This window comes from Saprolegnia diclina (assembly GCF_000281045.1).
Source record: "Saprolegnia diclina VS20 unplaced genomic scaffold supercont1.32, whole genome shotgun sequence".
Lineage (NCBI taxonomy): Eukaryota > Oomycota > Saprolegniomycetes > Saprolegniales > Saprolegniaceae > Saprolegnia > Saprolegnia diclina.
This window is the reverse complement of record NW_008246099.1, coordinates 188,512-202,265: the sequence shown is the minus strand read 5'-3', so window position 1 is coordinate 202,265 and position 13,754 is coordinate 188,512. Positions and strand designations below refer to the sequence as shown.

The 13,754-nt window shown below is 57.9% G+C and overlaps 4 protein-coding genes across 4 annotated transcripts; 2 read left to right on the top strand and 2 right to left on the bottom strand.

The window, feature by feature from the left end:
- Positions 1-964: 964 nt before the first annotated feature.
- Positions 965-2,846, top strand: SDRG_09789 (hypothetical protein; the record flags this gene model as incomplete). The annotated part of the gene is made up of 4 exons (XM_008615741.1): positions 965-1,424; positions 1,473-1,933; positions 1,968-2,273; positions 2,466-2,846. The coding sequence occupies 4 exons, from the start codon at positions 965-967 to the stop codon at positions 2,823-2,825; spliced, it is 1,587 nt and encodes a 528-aa protein (XP_008613963.1). The 3' UTR covers positions 2,826-2,846.
- Positions 2,847-4,470: 1,624 nt separating this feature from the next.
- SDRG_09788 (hypothetical protein) lies at positions 4,471-8,910 on the top strand. Its single transcript, XM_008615740.1, has 14 exons — positions 4,471-4,674; positions 4,726-4,732; positions 4,788-4,847; positions 4,903-5,548; positions 5,597-5,781; positions 5,827-6,504; positions 6,558-6,694; positions 6,747-7,115; positions 7,172-7,695; positions 7,741-7,875; positions 7,924-8,014; positions 8,055-8,201; positions 8,250-8,591; positions 8,640-8,910. The coding sequence occupies exons 1-14, from the start codon at positions 4,480-4,482 to the stop codon at positions 8,811-8,813; spliced, it is 3,690 nt and encodes a 1,229-aa protein (XP_008613962.1). The 5' UTR covers positions 4,471-4,479; the 3' UTR covers positions 8,814-8,910.
- Positions 8,832-10,441, bottom strand: SDRG_09787 (hypothetical protein). The gene is made up of 7 exons (XM_008615739.1): positions 10,155-10,441; positions 10,057-10,110; positions 9,848-10,008; positions 9,668-9,801; positions 9,483-9,619; positions 9,208-9,438; positions 8,832-9,160 (listed from the first exon to the last, which is right to left on the bottom strand). The coding sequence occupies exons 1-7, from the start codon at positions 10,413-10,415 to the stop codon at positions 8,915-8,917; spliced, it is 1,224 nt and encodes a 407-aa protein (XP_008613961.1). The 5' UTR covers positions 10,416-10,441; the 3' UTR covers positions 8,832-8,914.
- Positions 10,442-11,219: 778 nt separating this feature from the next.
- On the bottom strand, positions 11,220-12,888 carry SDRG_09786 (hypothetical protein). Its single transcript, XM_008615738.1, has 8 exons — positions 12,822-12,888; positions 12,730-12,768; positions 12,332-12,684; positions 12,213-12,278; positions 11,761-12,159; positions 11,456-11,708; positions 11,342-11,404; positions 11,220-11,298 (listed from the first exon to the last, which is right to left on the bottom strand). Exons 1-8 carry the CDS (start codon positions 12,855-12,857, stop codon positions 11,290-11,292), a joined length of 1,218 nt encoding a protein of 405 aa, XP_008613960.1. The 5' UTR covers positions 12,858-12,888; the 3' UTR covers positions 11,220-11,289.
- Between the last annotated feature and the right edge of the window lie 866 nt (positions 12,889-13,754).

The following is a 13,754-nucleotide window of genomic DNA, read 5'->3' as shown; positions in this document are numbered from 1 at the left end:
GTACTGCGCTACTTGCAAACACTTGGGCCTGCGAACACCTCCGTCGACACTCAAGATTGGTGGAATGACGGTATCGACGCGTGCTTTCCCAAAGCTATGGTCGACGGCGTGATGCGCGTGCCGTCTCTCTAACCACCTCGCAATCTAGTTCGAGATACGAGTCTTTGATACGTATATACATGTAGGAACATGCTAGGCGTTAACTCACAAAGACACGACGTCGTGAGTCCCTTTATGGCTGCAAGCACGCGCGACGTCTCCTAGAAGGAAGTTTTGGCGGCTAGCCACGAGTTGCAAGTCGTCCAGTGGCCATGACAAGGCGTACCAAAGGCTTCAACGGCCTTGGTCGATCAAAGCCCACTTGCCGCTGACAGTGCACGAGGCCATTTTCTGTGAGTTGGCTGGATGGAAACAAAGCGACGTACCCAGCACGATCGGGCCGAGCGCGCCAGAGCTGTGGATCGGTGAGAAGCGCCAACCCATCTTTCACACTAAATGCATGTCCTGGGCGAACGGACCTCGAAACGTCTAGATATAGTGTATGTTGAAGCTGCCGCCATTTCGACTCTTCAACACACAATTGCTACACAACACACGACATAAACCTTGGTACCCTCCTACCCCTTTTCTTCCATCCTTCACCTGTAAGTTATGACCACTAGATTATGAGCTTTAGCTTCACCACGAAAGAACGTTGGTGCAACCTTTGGGCTTTTCAAGCGCAGGCAGTATCTCGGTCGTCTTGCTCGTTGTTGTGAACTGTAGTCTATCAAACAGATCATGGCCAGTCGCTGGACGTTGTTCGTACAATGCGTATCCTCGCAGAGGCGTCATAAGTATATGCTGCCACATTACCAAGTCAAAGCAGCTTCAAATCCAAGCTGCTGGGACGCAACGTATCTGGATAATCACCCCGGGTAACGTTCGGTGCATTTTGAGATTGCCGTTTGCAACGAGAGGACGCATGATGGCGACCTTCCGCAGCGTCGTCATCGGTCAGCCCGATATGGCGGCCATCGTCTTTGGCTACCAGTTCGGCGTCTATGAGGACGTACGCAATGTCTTTGTCGCCTGCAACGAGCTACTCGAGTTTGATGTGCGTCGCCGTTGCTACGACTGGGACGCGTCATTCTCCTCCACGATCGCACCCGGTGCCGCGTGGGCAGGTGAAGGACATCACGATATCCGCACCTCGAAGTATGCTCTCGATGACTCTCCGTGGGACGCTCGCCTGCCGCTGCACGTGGCAATCGTCCATGGCTCTGCGCACGAGGTGAAGCGCATCGTACGGTGCCGGCCCGACCTCGCCTCTGAAGATGCGATTCTCTTGGCCTTCTCACAACATCGCCTCGAGATTGTCGAGCTGCTATTGGACCTACGAGGAGCCATCCCCGAGCTACGTCGATGCTGCAAAGTCACGGCAGGTGTGTTGCATCTTCCTTGGGCTGCGTGGAATGTTACTTTTGATGTAGATGGCTCTGCGCAGCGCACGTCGTACTCGGTAGGAAGTTTGGTGCAGAGTATGCTCACCTATGGCGACACGAAGAGTGTGGTATTGCTACAGCGCTTTGGCCTGCGCCCTGACGATGTGACCTACGGCGACAAGCTCCTCGCGATCGAGTCGTCGACGCTCGAGCACGCAACGCTCGCCCTCGACCTCTTTCCGTGGTTCCACTACCCACAGCTTTTGGGCCATGTCGCGAACCGCGGCTTTTTGCCGTTGGTGCAAGCGCTCCACGAACGAGGTTTCTCGTGCTCGACGTACGCCATGGACGCAGCCGCCACCAATGGTCATCTGGGCGTCGTCCAGTTCCTCCACAACCACCGCACAGAAGGCTGCACGGTCAAGGCGCTCAAGGGCGCGATTCTTGAAGGCCATCTTGACGTCGCTCGTTTCCTCATCGAGCACCGCACCGAAGGCGCACCGCCCAACGTTCTTGACGGGGGCGACTACAAGGAGGGTTCAGTACCTGCACAGCCTTGGCACGTTTGACTGGACCGTCAGCGCCGTCGATAACGCAGTGGCGGATGGCAATCTCCCTGTCGTCCAGTTCCTCTTGACCCACCGACACGAAGGCTGCGCCCGGGACGTCGTCGTTCAAAAAGCGCTCGAGCGATGTCATCTGCACGTTGCAGAGTACCTCCTCGCTCTCGGCTACCCGTTCCCGACCTCGATGCCATTTGTGGGCGGGTTTTTTTTTGGCAAGCCCTGCATCCTTGGCGTGCTGCAGCTTTTGGTCAAGCACGGCGCGTCTTGGGACGACGCCTGGATGGTCTTTGCGTGCAGTCGTAACAACGCATCACTCGTCCAGTTCCTCCACGAGCGCACTTTCGTTTTGTTTGGGCTTGGTGTTTTTGGGTTCGGGGTTTTGCATTGGTGGTTGGCCGTTGTTGGCTTTTTTTTTGGGCACTTTTTTGCAGTTCTTTTGGTTGGTGGGCTTCCGGACGGGGTTTGGCTCTGGTAGCTTGGGCTTGGCTTGGTGCTTTTTGCGGGGGCCCCCGAGCTGCGTCGTCTCGACGAGCTGCTTCATTCGGCAGTCAAGACCCGCGACATGGAGGCGGCGCGCTTCTTCCTATCCGCCGGCATTGGCAAGCCGCGCGACTGCCTCCTCGAGATTGCGGGTCGTCGAATGCACGTGACGACAAGTCCGCTCTTGCTTCCGTATTGTATGGACGCCACCAACCCTCTCGACAACGTCCTCTTTCTTCTGGATCTTGTCGCGCTGCCCGACCGCCGCCGCTCGACAATTCTCCAGCTCATCACGCCCGAGCTCACGTACCAAGGCAAGAAGGCCAACCAAACTACCCCGCTTGCACGAGCGTAGCGGCGCGAGCGACGACATTACTGACGGCTGGCAAGGTCATCGACTTGGCGTTGGCCCTCACCATTGGTCATCTCAAGACGACAGACGCGATCGCATTGGTCCATGACGACGAGCTCAAGGCGCAGCTCACGCATCTGCTCGCAAAGAAGTGCAAGCGCTCGACGGACCAACGCAGCACGGCGCAAACTCGATGTGTAGGTGTTTGATTCATAGCCTAGTGGTGTAGTTTAGCCTCACTAAATGTCATTCGATGCATTTGCGGCCTTTCTATCTTCAACCCTAGCATTTCGAATGCAACCACCTGCATATCGATCCGCGTATGGACGCTGCTGGCGAAACCTTGCACGCGCCGTCCTTGCCCGAGATATCGACGCCATTGACTTTGAGTTTCAGCATGCGTCGACCAAGTCCAGAAGCTCGCCTAAGGTCGATTGCATCAGTCAGAACAAGAGACTGCTGTAGACTTGTTCCAGTGTAGTTCTTGGGCGCGGCGCGACCTTGTCTTGCTCTCTGTCGCTTGGCGCTGACGTGACGACGCTCGCGATCTGACTCAAACGGATGCAAATGACAGAGGTCGTCGAGAGACGCCAGCGACTAGGCAGCGACGGGAAATCGCATGGAACATGGCTCAGGAAGCTGACGGGCAATAATGACCTTGCTCAGCGCGGGCTTGGATACGATTTGTACGAGTATATATATATATATGAGCGTGTTTCGCGTTATCTTCATAGTTACACAAAGGCTTCGCATACGTAGAGACTAGCAATCTCCTTCTTCTTCATTCGCTCGCCGGTCCGTGGCTACGCAGGCGGCGGCGCGGGGGCTCGTCTGGCTCTTCTGTCGTCCGTATATTGAGTAAAAGGACTAGACAGCGCAAAGTTATGCCAAATCTATTGGCTAGTTGGTCCCGCCGATAGCAATGCTTCTCATCCATGGAGAGCATGGATATGTTGAGGTCTTAACAAAGTGTCCTGGACAGAACTATGGACAATGCGTGTGAAAGGTTCGTTGACCATGCCAACAATGACTTGACCAAAAGAAACGACTTCAAATGACCGTGCCTTTGTTCCAACGTGGCCCGCCTCAGGCCATCATCCACGATGATGACCTACGCACCCATCAACGGCGCCAACTCAACATGCCACTGCAATGGCGGTCGGCCTGCAGACGCTGGTAGCAGTGTTATCATCTACGCAACATCGTTGTCTTCTCGCTCACATAACTATCTTGGATAGCTATACATTGGATAGTATAGTTTGAGACCGCTAGCGAGACTCGGCTTCGGTGGTCCGAGCCAAGAAGACTCAGGCGTGGGATCGCCGCATCGGCTTTCTGAGTCGGTACACCAGCTGGTTGCGGTTTGCTCTGTTTACCGGATGATTTCTCAATCTCAAACGCAAGACGTATCGCGATCTCGGTGCTTGTTGGGCCATATTTGCTGCAACGACTGCGTCATCGATGTCATGTAAAGAAGCCATCGCTAGTGTTATACGTGGGAATATGACGCGAAGGTGACCCCAGCGTAAAGGCGTGAAAGACGGCTTCTCAACAATCAGCTCAATTCATTTACCAAATGGATTTGAGTTTCAGTGGCACAGTATCCGGACAAGGATTTGCCGTGGCGACTTGGCACCATTTTGAGATTGCCCGTGCCATGCAGTTTTCGCCGTCCGAAGAGATTGTGCCCAAGCACGAGACGCTCGCGAGCCACCTCCTCCAGCTCTACCCCGAGTACGACGGTCGCAACACAGTCGTCGCCATCTTCGACACGGGCGTCGACCCCGGCGCGCCCGGCCTCCAGTTCACGTCCGACGGGAAGCGCAAGATCATCGACGTCGTCGACGCCACGGTAGGCTCCATCTCGTCCCACCACGCTCGTATCCTCATGTCTCTGGTGTAGGGCTCGAGTACGTCCTGCTTCCTTCTATCTCGCCCGTAGAATGTGACGTGTGCTGCATGTAGGCGACGTGGACATGTCGACCGTGCTCACGCCGACCGACGGCAAGCTCACATTGGCGTCCGGTACGCCCCCTCGCGTCTTTCTCGCCACAAAACTCAATGCGTCTTTGGAGCGTAGGCAAGGTGCTCACGCTCAACCCGGCATGGAGCGCGACCGAGTTCCGCGTTGGTACCAAGCGCGCGTACGATCTGTACCCCGACCCGCTCGTCGCGCGCATCAAGACGGAGCGTAAGGAAAAATGGGACATTGCGGACCGCGACGCCAAGAACGCGGTCCAAACCGCGCTCGCTGCGTGGACGGCAGCTCATGGCGCGGCGCCGACGCCGGCCGACCTCGAGGTGCGCCTCGACCTCCACGCCCGCCTCGAGCTCCTCGAGAAGACGTCGTTCGAGGACCCGGGTCCGATCTACGACTGCGTCACGTTCTTCGACGGCACGCATTGGCGCGCGGCCGTCGACGCGTCCGAGTCGGGCGACTTTACGTCCGTGCACGCGATGACCAACTACCGCGTCGCGCACGAGTGGAGTACGTTCAGTGACGCGTCGCAGCTCAACTACGTGCTCAACATTTACGACGACGGCAAGGTGCTCAGCATCGTCTGCGATGCGGGGTCTCATGGCACGCACGTGGCCGGCATCGTCGCTGCGTACGACGCTGCCGACGCCAAGAACAATGGCGTCGCGCCCGGCGCACAGATCGTGTCAGTCAAGATTGGCGACTCGCGTCTCGGCAGCATGGAGACTATCGTTGGCATTGCCCGCGGGTACGTACCGTCCTCATGCTGCTCTTGTCAAAGATCGTTAAACTCTAGGGCGCTCGCGGTGCTCGACAACAAGTGTGACGTGGTCAACATGAGCTACGGCGAGTTTGCGTCCAAGCACAACAGCGGTCGCACAATCGACGTGATCCAAGAGCTCGTCGACCGCCACGGCGTCACGTTTGTGAGCAGCGCTGGCAACGAAGGCCCGGCCCTCGGCACGATCGGCGCGCCCGGCGGTCCTCCTGCACCGTTACCACGTAGTAGCTCACAACAATGCGTAGGAACATCGGGGTGCATTTTGGGTGTCGGTGCGTACGTTTCGCCGGCTATGATGGCGGCCGAGTACTCGATGAAGGACACGCCGTCGAGCGCCGTCGGGCTGTACACGTGGTCGTCGCGCGGCCCGACGTACGACGGCGACCTCGGCGTCAACGTCTGCGCGCCCGGTGGCGCCATCACGTCCGTGCCCAACTGGACGCTCACGAAGAAGATGCTCATGAACGGCACGTCCATGTCGTCGCCCAATTGCGCCGGCAATGTCGCGCTGCTCATTAGCGGTCTCAAGGCGCAAGGCATCGCGTACACACCGTACTCGCTCCGCCGCGCACTGGAGAACACGGCGGTGTCGGTGCCCACGGCCGAAGCCTTCTCGATGGGCCGTGGTCTCATTCAGGTGCTGCCCGCGCTCGAGTACCTCGTGTCGCACGCCAACACGTTTGACGGCAGCAAGAAGTTTCCTCTCTACCACGACATTCGCGTACCGAGCCGGAACAACGACCGTGGCATCTACCTCCGCGAAGTGGCTGACCTTGCCGACAACAGCCTTGCCGTGTTTGTGACGCCAGTGTTTCACAAGGACGCCGAGAACACAGACCGCATTGCGTACGAGACGCATCTTCGCCTCGTCCCGTCCAAGCCGTGGATCAAGTGCGCCGACGCCCTTACGCTCTTGCACCAAGGTATTCCTGCCGTATAGGATATGGATACGGCGACACTCACGTTATGGATGTAGGCCGTAACTTTAAGGTCGACGTGGATACGGCTGTCTTGACGCCCGGTGCGCACTATGGCGAAGTGGTTGCGTACGACCGCGAGAACCCGAGCCGCGGCCCCGTCTTTCGTATCCCCGTGACGGTTGTCAAGCCCGAGGTAGCCATCGCATCCATATGCCAACGGCAATATGCACCATACAGTGTTGTAGATTTTGCCGGCCCCCGAGACGAGCCAGGTCAAGGCCATGGTGCCCGGTGCGATTGCGCGCACGTTTTACCATGTGCCCGAAGGCGCAACGTGGATGAACGTGTCCGTGTCGCGCCGTGCCGATGGCTCGGAGCCCAACCGTGTGCTCTATGTCTTGCACTTGATGCAGCACGCGCTGCATGCGCGTCAGAGTGCGACGTCGACGCACCATTATCTGTATGTCGACAGCACGGGCGACGTGACGCATAGCTTTCCGGTTCGCGCGGCGTCGACGGTCGAGCTCTGCTTGGCGCAAAACTGGAACTCGATTGGTGGGACGACCGCGCACATTGATGTCGCGTTTCACGGCATCGAGCCGACGCCGACCGCGGTATGTCATTCTGACATTGTTGACGGTTTCATTTCTAAGACGACGCACGATGACAGGTCCATTTGGTCGGTGGCGATGCGTACGCGCGCGTCGACTTGCGCTGCCCGCTGCGCAACGAAGCGATCGCGCCCAGCGCCGCCCTCAACAAGTGGACGACGCGTTTGCGTCCGACGTCGGCGGTGGTCTCGCCGCTCGGTCCCCGCGACAAATTTTCGGAAAACCGCCAGACGTACCAGCTGCTGTTGACGTACACGCTCAAGCAAGCCGAGGACGGCAAGGTCACGCCGTCGCTGCCGCTGGTCAATGGCCGTCTCTACGAGTCGCCGTTCGACGGCCAAATGCTCTTGGTGTTTGACGAGCAGAAGAAGTACATGGGCGTTTCGGACGCGTACCCGCGCGCGATCTCGCTCAAGAAGGGCACGTACACGGTCCGCGCGCAGCTCCGGCACCAAGACCCGTCGATCCTCGATGGGTTGAAGAGCGCTGTGCTTGCGGTCACGCGCGACATCAAGGACGTCGCGATCACGGTCTACGACAGCCCGGACGGTCCGTCGACGAACGGCAAGGCTGTGGGCACCAAGTACGCACATAGCATTTATGGCACTGCTAAGTGTTCTATGACTAGGACGCTCAAGAAGGGCGTGTACTCGACCGTCTTTTTGGGGGAACCGGCGTTCGAGAAGCTCCCCAAGGGTCTCGCCGCCGGCGACACGCTGGCAGGTTCGATCACGTACGGCCAAAAGCACAACCACTTCAAGGGGTATCGTCCATCGTTTCGATTGTACAATGATTGTTGACATGAGTCTAGTGTCTCGCAAAAGCCCGATGGCTTTTCGCTGACGTACACGGTGCCGTCGGCGCCGACGCCGGTCAAGGAGCCCGAGGCGGTGGTGCCCGAGGTAGTACTCTACACGCAAATCGCATCTGATGGAGCAATAGGACGTGCGCTCGGAAGACGAGCTCGCGAACGACGCCGTGCGCGACCTTCTTGTCGCGCGCGTTGTCAAGCTCCAGGGCAAAGACACGTTCCTTGACCGCTGGACCGTGCTCAACGAGACGTACCCGACGCACCTGCCCCTGCTCCAGGTACTAGCGCCACCGACCTTTCGACGTGCTATAACGATTTTGCAACAGGCGCGGCTCCATCACTACAAGCACGACGCGCACGCCGAGGTTGTCGAGGCGGCCGACGCTGTGCTCGCAGCGATTGACGCCGATGCGCTGGCGGCCCACTACGGGCTCAAGCTGCTTCCGAACGACGCGGCGGCCGCCAAGGTGCGCAAGACCAAGGACGCTGAGAAGGCGGCGCTCGTGGATGCGCTGAGCCGCAAGGCGCGGGCGCTTGGGGCCGCGGGCGGCGTCGACGACTTCCAGGCTGTATTCACTGCGCTGCAGCAGTGGGCCGACGTCTCGGAGGCAGCGCATGTGCACGCGAGCTTGCTCCACCACGCGGCGCACCCGGGCTTGGCGTTGCAGGTAATACAAAGGACGCAGCTGGATCATCACTCGATACATTGATAATAGCGCCTCCAAAAGCTCGATGCACTCGCCATCGACGAGCGCGAAAAGCACTTTTCGCAGCGCGAGTTGTACAAGGCGCGTCTCGCCCTCTACACGTCGCTCGGGTGGGAACACTACGCCACGTACGCGGCCAACTGGCAAGTGCTCAACGCGCCGGCCGACTTTGCGCTCTTTTAGGCGCTTGATTGCGTTGGATTCGGTTTCAAGGCGATATCAACATGGCGTGGGATTGCACACAGCGCGTTATTTAGCGTCGACATGAGAAACATCGGTGGGGCTCAGAGCTGGAGGAGGCGCGCGGCTGCATCGACGCGCTCCTGGACCGACCGCAGCACTTGGACATGGTTGACGTTGCGTAGATCGAGGACCATGATGACGCTGGCGACGCGCGGGTTGACTTGGGGCTGCAGAAAGTACGCCTTGCGGTTCAACACATCAAAAATGACGGTTAAGAGCGTCCAGTTGGAGAGCTCGCCGGCCGCGTGGGACGTCGCATCGTGAAATATCGGGTACGACGGGTCACCCTGTACGGGCGATCGGTCGAGACCGACAAATGCGTTGAAAGAAATACCTGATCCCCAAGGACATTAAGGAGCGCTTGAATGGTGCGTGGTGGCGTGAGGTGCCGGTACCGCCGCAAACGATGGAAGCTGCTCGGCGACATGGGCTGCCGTAAGAGGAGCGTCTGGTACTGGTTGGTATGGAAAAAGGTTGGGTCGCCGGCCGCAATCTCGGTTACAACCGATCGGTTGAACGAGGCGACTTCGATGTTGGCGACGCTCCCGTGCACCGTGTCCATCAACTACGGCCGTCAGACTAAGCGCTACTTACACCCTAGAGACGGACCTGGATGTTGTGGCCCGTGGCTTGGTTGGGCTGCGTCACGCGCGCAATGGCGTCTTCGTAGCTCCTAGCTGCCAAGAGATCCCGCGACACAAAGCCGCGCCCAAGACCGTTCGAGTCAATGTCCAAGGGCTCAACATCTAGACAATACCACCATGGACCCCTCGTATAGATATCGAGCGGCGTACAGTTGAGGGAGAAGGCGACGCCATTGTCATTGGCGCCAAATGCACCGGACGGCAAGTCGCCGAGGTACGTGTACGCGGTGAACCACGCGTTGCCTTGGATTTTGGCCGTGACGACTGCTGTCCGATTGACGTCCCTAGCACCGGCCACTGTAGCCGACACGACAGGCAAGCGAGACGTACGCGAGGCCGCTGTCTTCGTTGTGGGCTACGACACACGTGTTGGTCGTATGCAGTACAATGTCGGTGCAGTGGACTGCCGGCGCCGGGCGAAGCCAATCGTCGGTCAACGCTACGCGCATCGACGTCGTGTACTCTTCAATGATGTTGAGGATGAAGAGCGTCTACCAACGCTCCTCGCAGTCGTAATACGGTCGATGGTATCAGCGTACCGAGAAGGCGACCGCGCTGCCATGGGCCATGCCCAGCACCTCCTCCACATACGCCTATGGTAGCATGAGTATGGACACGCCATCGAGGGCGATCGTGCCGGGAACGTTCGGTTGTGCGTCGCGAGGTACGTATTGTAGATGGCTTCGCCCGCCGGCGTCGCGTAGAAGGGCAGCAGCGTCGCCTGCAGCGCCGTGGTCGCGGCCACGCGCGCTTGGATCGTCTCACGAAAATGTTCGCCGAGCGCGAGGCCAAACTCGTAGTGCGAGTCGCCTTCGTACTGGAACCATGGCAGCGTGTAGGCGTCGTCGGCGACAGCGGCGGCGACGAGCGCGAGCAGCAGCAGCCCGATCATCCGCATCGTTGTTGGTCCCAAGTCTTTTCTTGCTGGATCCAAACAGTCAGCTTGCCCTTTCTCCTCATTGGTCGAAATGAGCCAATCAGAAATGGCTTTCGACCGACGATCTTGGCGAAGACGTCCAGGACGCAAGTGGAGCGGACTGCAACCAGTCGTTCGTCTGGCGACAGCCTTGCGCCAGATCGACGACTAGAGTGATCGCAACGTACCAGCTAGAGATGGCTAGGTACCAGAGTGCACCAGACTTGCGCGAGAAGACGGAATAGGGAACGGCGCTGGTGGGCACCTTTGACAATGTAGCGTACTGTCGACGAGTTCAAGCAGCGTACTCGACGAGCAAACATGCCAGCTCGAGCCGCATTGCCGATTGTACGCAGATGACGAGTGCCACTCTACGTGGACCTTAGCATGGGGCATGGGGATATCTCGGGGTTCCGTAAAACTAGTGTCTAGTCAAGTGGTGAAATATGTACCGAGACGACACGATTAGCAAGCAGCTGCACACCAGCCTGTGCTCGCGGCGTTGACGGTTCGTGGCCTCTGCACTGTAGTCGTTTTGCGCATTCAGCGTCGTCCATACCGTCACGCGGACAGTACGTAGACAGGTCGTCGGCCAGCTTTCGAGCTGCGACCCGTCACTGCTTGTACTTGGAGTTAGTCCTGGGTGCGGTTTTGCATCGTTGGAGCTTACCACGACTTGGCGTTGGCCAATGCCACACAGAAGACGCCAACCTCAATGGCGCACCGTCCCCATACCACCAAAGGATGCAGTCTCGCTTTCACTGATTCACACCATTCACAAGATCATCCGATAACAGAATCATTAAATGCAATTAACGAAATCTCCCGAGAGTTGCGCCTACGCTGCCGTGACGACTCACGTTTCCTAGCATGTATTAGAAGAGGATCGTGCTTGGATTCGGGATTACCTCGGGCTCCGACTTGACGCGACGGCGCGTGGATATGGCTGTCGTGGGGACCGTCGGCGGGGTCTAGACAAGAAAGCTGGAGATGAAGTCGACCATTCCGGGTGCCAGAAGTACCCGAGTCTTTCGCTTGCGAGTTGGTCTCGAATTCGGCTTGTCCACGCGCTGCGGCCGAAGGAGCAGCGTCTCGTCTGGGCGGCTATTGCTGCGCAGGGGGCGCTTTGCTGGCCGCGGGTCGTTGACTTCACCGCCTTCGCGCTCGACGGCTTCGCGCTTGACGCTCGCCGCCGACCGGCATGCGACAAATGCATGCCACGCTTCGGTCTGCGTGGGGACCGGTAGCTCGGAATACTTCTTGTAGTTGTTCAGCCTACGAGAGATAGTACATAGTACGGGCTGTAGTGATCGAGACGAGTACGTACTCGGCGAGAATCGAGCGTGACGGCAAGGCAAAGAGGCGTTGAAACTCAGGGATCACATATTTGACTTGCTTGGCCATCTTGGCGGAAACGCTCGCCACCAGAGCAAGGTGGTCGTTGAGCTGTTTGAGCGTGTCCAATTCGGGCTCCGTCCACTGCACGTTGGGGTTGAGTCTCCAGCCCAAGGCGTGCGTCTCGCAGTTTCGCGCGATCTTGAGCAGTGAGGGAATTCTCGTCTTGACAACGGTGGTGCACTTATGTTGAAGTCCTTGTGCAGGCCAGAGCGTAACCAACAACGAAATGACCAGGCTGAACGGTGGTCTGGCCATCGGAGCCGTGGGCGGCGGCGTCTCGTCGCTGGGCCCAGGCGTCGATTGTGGGTCCATCGTGGCGCTGGCAATCCTAGTAGAGATGACCAAGGTTGGAGAGACGATACGGCGAGAACGACAACGTACTGATGTTCAGGCTGCATCGACGCCAAAGGCTGCGTCTTGGGGGGCTTGGCCTTGAAACGACTCAACCTATTTGTCATCACACAAGTTGGAGCAACCAGGACGAGTACTATGTTGCGTACTTTGTGCCAATAACCCGTGAAGGCGAGGCCAAAAAGTTCTGGATATCGCCCATGATGGCCGTGGCAGCCTCGGGCAACATGTTGGCGACGCTGCCGGAAAGCGTCGTGAACGTGTCAAGCTCTTCGTCCGTCCAGTCGTGATCGTCAGCAAGTGTCCAGCACTGGGCGCCTTCGCTGAAGCTGTAGCTGCAGTGCAGCGCCACCGCCTCCAGCAGCTTTCGGATGCGCTTCACAGTGGCCGTGGCACGGCCCCACGACACCGTCGTCGGAAAGGCCTTGACAAGATGCGCCATCGCGCGATGATCCGCGAGACGCGCTGCGCTCACGGGATCGATCGCCATCATGTTGGTCGCCTGCTCAATCATTAGACACTGGACAGGGCGGTCGCATGTGTGTACCTGGCTGGGAGGTGGGCGTTCGTCCGCGAGAGGGCGCAGCTAGCCATAGATGACCTTGGTCCCTGGTCGCCGCCATCGACAAGGTCGCCTACCTCCGTCGACTGCAGGGCCGGGTCATGTCGGGCCATTAGCACTGTTGGGTCTTGAGCACTGGAACGCTAAATCGACTGTGATGGATCTGCAATCTGGTCAAGACATCTGCTTGAGCCATTGGGTGCGATGATCGACCTTGCTTTGGATTGGCTGAGCATTTGAAGAAATGACGTTGATTGGTTCCAATCATCGAAGCGAGCAGGGGATGTCGTCCACGTTGCCGATACAGTCGGGAGAGACAATGTCCCTTGGAGTCGTTACATTCATGTACATTGTCTATAGTCTCGTCACGTAATCTACTACGTAGTAGTACGTATCGCATTCAAATATAGCACGTGGCTTCGACTGGAGTGACTTCGACTGGAGATCGTGCAAGAACGAACTGCTTCAAGGGCGATGGGGCGGATGAGAAATATAATTGCATAATGGAATAATATTATTGCGTCTCAATTGTATTCGACCTGTAGAAGCAAGAACCAACTTTTTTATTCCCTGGACTTGGTCGCATTATAATAGTACGAGGACGCCAAGCCATTATAAATGCACTTCCCATGGAAACTTCAAGTCGACTGACGACGATCGTCGAACGCGAACGGCAATGATGACGACGGCCGCGTCCGAGAAGCCAGTGACAACGCTGCCGGCGACGCCGGCGACAGAGCTCAAGCGACAGAGTAAAGAGATTGATCGACTAAACGGCTCTCCATAGTTTATAAAGCACAGATACGAGATTCGACGTGACTCGTCCTCTGGGATGGATTGGTCTCAACGTGTACTATCCAAAGGGCCATCACATTGGCGACCGGCAACTTCAACTATAAAGTGTCAGAGACAACCGATATCGAGTTTCAAAGGTGCAAACGCAGACGATGCGATTGGTGGTATCTTTGGAGCGTCAACCAATGGCATCGCGAGGCAAGTCAGGTGCGCAA

Excerpts from the sequence above, each read along its gene's own strand:
- SDRG_09786 (XM_008615738.1), bottom strand. The coding sequence starts at position 12,857 with ATGGCCCGACATGACCCGGCCCTGCAGTCGACGGAG. Across the intron at positions 12,769-12,821 it reads CGGCCCTGCAGTCGACGGAG|CTGCGCCCTCTCGCGGACGA; the intron begins GTAGGCGACCTT and ends ATCTATGGCTAG. Across the intron at positions 11,405-11,455 it reads CTCGCAAGCGAAAGACTCGG|ACCCCGCCGACGGTCCCCAC; the intron begins GTACTTCTGGCA and ends TTTCTTGTCTAG.
- SDRG_09787 (XM_008615739.1), bottom strand. The coding sequence starts at position 10,415 with ATGCGGATGATCGGGCTGCTGCTGCTCGCGCTCGTCGCCGCCGCTGTC. Across the intron at positions 10,009-10,056 it reads GCAGCGCGGTCGCCTTCTCG|ACGCTCTTCATCCTCAACAT; the intron begins GTACGCTGATAC and ends GAGCGTTGGTAG. Across the intron at positions 9,620-9,667 it reads CGTCGCCTTCTCCCTCAACT|ATGTTGAGCCCTTGGACATT; the intron begins GTACGCCGCTCG and ends GGTATTGTCTAG.
- SDRG_09788 (XM_008615740.1), top strand. The coding sequence starts at position 4,480 with ATGCAGTTTTCGCCGTCCGAAGAGATTGTGCCCAAGCACGAGACGCTC. Across the intron at positions 6,505-6,557 it reads CCTTACGCTCTTGCACCAAG|GCCGTAACTTTAAGGTCGAC; the intron begins GTATTCCTGCCG and ends TTATGGATGTAG. Across the intron at positions 7,696-7,740 it reads GGCAAGGCTGTGGGCACCAA|GACGCTCAAGAAGGGCGTGT; the intron begins GTACGCACATAG and ends TTCTATGACTAG.